The 5,207-nt window shown below is 38.5% G+C and overlaps 1 protein-coding gene across 3 annotated transcripts; it reads left to right on the forward strand.

Annotated features, from left to right (window-relative positions):
- Window positions 1-2,378: 2,378 nt before the first annotated feature.
- On the forward strand, window positions 2,379-4,209 carry LOC123882994 (peptidyl-prolyl cis-trans isomerase CYP59-like). Of its 3 annotated transcripts, none has more exons than XR_006800086.1 (3): window positions 2,379-2,669; window positions 3,655-3,701; window positions 3,786-3,950. XR_006800086.1 is itself a non-coding variant. In XM_045931678.1 (3 exons), the coding sequence occupies exons 1-3, from the start codon at window positions 2,417-2,419 to the stop codon at window positions 4,021-4,023; spliced, it is 369 nt and encodes a 122-aa protein (XP_045787634.1). In that variant the 5' UTR covers window positions 2,379-2,416; the 3' UTR covers window positions 4,024-4,209. The 3 variants fall into 3 exon arrangements, 1 of the variants encoding a protein (XP_045787634.1); XM_045931678.1 differs by having other exon boundaries at window positions 2,379-2,500; window positions 3,786-4,209; XR_006800087.1 differs by lacking the exon at window positions 3,655-3,701.
- Window positions 4,210-5,207: the final 998 nt, after the last annotated feature.

The following is a 5,207-nucleotide window of genomic DNA, read 5'->3' on the forward strand; positions in this document are numbered from 1 at the left end:
TAAGGTTTGTCAGATCACAAGACAATTCCGTAACTTGGGAAGCAGTGATGTGTTGCTAGATACCGCTCACTGTTTGTTATAATTAAATGTATAACTGCCAACGTTACGGAAACCTACAAGGGTCACACACATAAGGACAGCCTAGTGCGAGATAAGGAACACCGTAAGGTACGGTGTACCTCAGAGGAATATGGAGATGTGATAAGGGTATCACGGTAATTAAATAAGCGGTATACCATATAGTATGGTGAGGGAGCGTCCATGTGTACATGACACATGGGGCAAGCGCCCCTTTGGTTATTTAATGAAAAGGGCTTTAGTGTAATTTGTGCCCAATGACAAGTGTTTTTGTCTTGGTGCACAAGACAAGGAATTCTATAAATAGAACCCTTGTGATAGTGAGAAAATTACTTGAAGCAATTTCTCTTGCTAAAACCCTAAATCCTAATTCCTCCCACCTCTCACTAAAGACCTTCATACTTGGAGCTAGCACTCTTCTTGAAGGTTGTTGTTCGTGTGGACTAGCTAGAGGCGTTGTCGTTCATCTTCAACGCTCGTGATCAATTTTGATTGTGAATCAAATCTCATCCTTCACAAGAGGTAAAAGTTCTTAACACGAATCATGCTCATTCGTAAGGATCAACAAAGGAAAATTTTAAATTCCGCTGCCCTTTTAATCACTATTTTCCTTCATAATGTCCAGAGCGCTTGCAACAAAAACATTGAATAGTGCTCATCTCGTGGTTTCTTGACCTCCCTTGTGCCACAAATGCCACTGGAACAGTAGATGCTTTTTGTTCTTCAAGGATGGATTGTGTAAGAAGGCGTTGTTCTTCACGTAACAGGTCATTGAGACACGCATCCAACGAGGGTATTGGGTCTCTGTGCATTAGACTAGAGCGCATACCTTCAAAGTCATATCTCAATTTCATAAGAAACTGATCTCGTTTCGTAATGTCATGAACTGTTTGTACTGCACTTAGTTCACCAGCACTCAACTTTGAATAAACTATATCAGTGTATTGAGCCCAAAGATTCATGAATTGAGAGTAAAAATCAGATATAGAGAGACTATCGTGTTTAAAATTAGCTATGTCATACTCAAGCTGGAATCTACGGGCTGCATTGTTCTGACCGTAGATTTTCTTCAAGTAAGCCCACATTGTTGCTGCAGTCTTGTAAGGGCGAAGGTTCAGAACAATGTTGGGATTAACCGAACTGGTGATCCAGGTCATGACCTGAGCATCTTTAGTTTTCCATTTGGCATGTGCATCCTTATCTTTGTCTTTGTCGGGGGCAGGAGTTGTGTCATCAACATGACCCCACAAATCTTTTCCTTGGACATATAATGAGAACTGGAATTCCCAAGATGAATAGTTTTTGCCATTAAGGCGGACCATGAAAACATCATGTTTCTCTATCGACATTGAATCGAAGAAAATTGAACACGCAAGATGACAATCTGGGTTGAAAAAGAAATAACCAGAAAAGAAATAAAATACCGAGATTCTTGACTAAGAGTGAAACACACTGCTAAAGAACTCAGACTAGATTTTGGATCGTAACCTAGACTGATACCATGTTAAACTTAAAGAATGTTAGACTCATGGAAGTATTGATCTGAAAACTGTATGTTCTCCTCTAGGAGAAGTCTCATATAAATACAATGTAATTACATTTGAATCAGCCCAATAAATCTGTAGCTGTCATATCAACATTTATTATACAATATATACTAATTAATAGCAGTTACTATTGTCAAAATAACAGTTACAAATGCATAGCATTTGAATTTGCCATTAAGACATTAAACCTATTGACAGTTTCTTTCATGGTTTTCCTGATCATGAGTTATTCAACTTAATAAATTTATGGGTCATGCTAAACAGTGCCCCTGAGTAATGGTTAAGGAAACAAAAATGGAAATAAAAGTAAAAGTTTTAAGTAGAAAAGATTCTTTTTTTTTAAATTTCAAGGCATTGAATGCACTACTTTCAAGAATATATTACCATTTTTGTTTCCTTAACCATTGCCCCTGGAGCACTGTTTAGCATTTCCCTAAATTTAATTACTTGTTGCTGTATTGATGAAGTTTTTTCAGCCATGTTTATAAATTACAACAGCAAATCAAAAATTGATTATCGGATGATTGGATTCTTGTGAATTGTGATATTACAAATTGATTTATATTGGCTGTCACTGTATGCCTAATTCGGAGATGAATGACAACATCATCTATATATGGATGAATATGTCGGGTTTTACTTTTTATGTATTTATCATATATCAAACATTATAGTGAACAATTCAACTTTACAGTCTTCAGTAAGCACGCCTGTTTGAATTTCAAAGTCATGACTAAGTGCAATTTTACTAGGTTGATGATGAAGTCCGGCTTGAAGTTGATTGGGTTCCCATGGATGAACAATTAAACCCAGGAGAACTTGAAGAAGTTATTAGATCAAAGGAAGCACATTCTAGGGCAGTTGTGCTTGAGAGTGTAAGTATACGTTACACAAAAATTTAAGTACCTCATGCTTTTGTATGTGACTATGAGGCGTTTGTGTAACTCCCTTGCTTCCTTATTTTAGAATGGGGATATTCCAGATGCTGAGGTTAAGCCTCCAGATAATGTACTATTTGTCTGTAAATTGAATCCGGTTACTGAGGTCAGTAATCTTTTATACTCTCTAATGGATCTCTATCATTTTCTTCTGTTAAGAAGTCTCACATCGGTTGCGATATGGCCTGACTAAGTGTTTATAAACTAGAGGCAATCCTCACTTTACAAGCTGGTTTTGTAAGGATGAGTTAAACCCAAAACTCAATTCTAAGATGGTATCAGAGCCTCTCCACGATTCGCTAGGCCACTTCGTCGGGCTGCCTGCAATCAGGTTTCTGATCGTACTCTCCACCTTTCATATCCGCGCCTCAAGCCCAGAGCGCTTGGCGCGAGCAGGGGTGTTAAGAAATCCCACATCGGTTGCGATATGGCCCGACTAAGTGTTTATAAACTAGAGACAATCCTTACTTTACAAGCCGGTTTTGTAAGGATGAGTTAAACCCAAACTCAATTCTAAGATGGTATCAGAGCCTCTCCACGATTCGCTGAGCCACTTCGTCGGGCTGCCCGCAATCAGGTTTCTGGTTGGACCCTCCACCTTTCATATCCGTGCCTCAAGCCCAGAGCGCTTGGCGCGAGCGGGGTGTTAAGAAGTCCCACATCGGTTGAGATATGACCTGACTAAGTGTTTATAAACTAGAGACAATCCTTACTTTACAAGCCAGGTTTGTAAGGATGAGTTAAACCCAAAACTCAATTCTAAGATGGTATCAGAGCCTCTCCACGATTCGCTGGGCCACTTCGTCGGGCTGCCTGCAATCAGGTTTTTGATTGGACCCTCCACCTTTCATATCCGCGCCTCAAGCCTAGAGCGCTTGGCGTGAGCGGGGGTGTTAAGAAGTCTCACATCGGTTGCGATATGGCCTGACTAAGTGTTTATAAACTAGAGGCAATCATCACTTTACAAACCGGTTTTGTAAGGATGAGTTAGGCCAAATACTCAATTCTAAGACCTTCTATACACACTCATTTCTACTGAGATAACATTCAGTGTTTTCTTAACTATTAATGATTTTCTCTTTAAATTATAGGACGAGGACTTGCATACAATATTTTCACGCTTTGGAACTGTATCATTGTGAGTATTACTGAAGAGTGGAATTGTCAGCATCTTTAGCATTAGCAATTACATATCGTTCTCACCTGAAATATTTGATTATAGGGCTAAAATCATCCGTGATCACAAGACTGGTGACAATTTATGCTATGCTTTTATAGGTCAGTATGTATGCCCACAATCTGTGTTAAATTTATGCAGTTTTAAATTCATGCAGGAACAATTTTACAGTGAAATTTATGCAGTTTTAACCTCTTTAAATTGGCCTTTAATTCCTTTGCTACACTACAGTGGTCCAAATTATTTGTATTATTCATTATTCATTTACATTTTTAAATTATGAATATGCTTAAATTATATGTATCTATAAATTAATATGCCTCATGAGATTTCTTAATGGGAATCTACATTTTCCTGGTTTTTAGAAGGATTGAAAGGTTATTGTTAGAAGCTATGAAGCCTAGACTCGGACACGAACACGGAACACGACACGGATACGAGGACACCGTTAATGTAAAAGACATAGGACACGGACACGGACACGACTATATATATTTTATATATTAATAAAATAATGCAATTTATGAGCACAATTTATAAATCCACCAAAACAAACGGAGTACTTTCAATTAAGGAAAATTATCTAAAACAAATCATATCATAGTCACTCCACATTGAGAAAACCCTCCTCTAAGCCTGGCTCATCCAAAGACAAGTCAACAACTTCAAGAAATCCACTATCATCTAATGATCCAAACTCACTTGAGCGACATCCCACATTTCAGTTTCAAATACAATGTGCTCCAAATTCATGCTTATAGCAGCTTGTATAGCCTCTAACAAGCCAATGCTTCAGCTTCAATGATAGAACACGCACCAGTGTCCCAAGCTGTTCCTGCACGTACAAACAGCCCCATTTCATCTCTAATACACCAAATGGTGGCTGCCAAGTGTGTTGCTGCTGGGCTTGCTCTTCATCTCCATCAGCTTGTTTGAAGTTTTGAGCTTTGAACCAATCATTTCACATTTGAAAAGCTTGCATACCAATTTGAGTTGCATTCTTTTTTTCTTTGTTCCATAACCAGTCATATCTATTGTTCCATAGCATCCAAATCATCACAGCAAACCATCCAGCTACCTCCCTTTCTTCATTGTGACAGACATCGTGAATCAGCGCCTTGGCCTCGTTAAATCGTAACAGCCTTGACTCAATAACTGTGTGTCATACCCCAAATTTTGCCCGTCTTTTACTATCATATGGATTGTTTTTCGTATTTATTTTCAAATATGTGAATTAGTCGATTTGGTAGTAAAAAGAGTGTTCAAAGAGTTTCAAGCGCGAGGTTGCGTGTTCGAGTTCCACTAATGTCTTTTATATAAATATTTCATTTTGTTTAATGCGGGCTTTGGGTCCAAAGGAGACCGGAGGCGAGTCAAAAAAGAAAATCATTAAATTTTCCTTTCCCTTCCGGTCGAGCACTTCGTTCCTTCTTGTTCATCAATCGGAAATCAAGACAAACCGGGCAC

The sequence above is a fragment of the Trifolium pratense genome, linkage group LG5 (assembly GCF_020283565.1).
Source record: "Trifolium pratense cultivar HEN17-A07 linkage group LG5, ARS_RC_1.1, whole genome shotgun sequence".
Taxonomy (NCBI): Eukaryota; Viridiplantae; Streptophyta; class Magnoliopsida; order Fabales; family Fabaceae; genus Trifolium; species Trifolium pratense.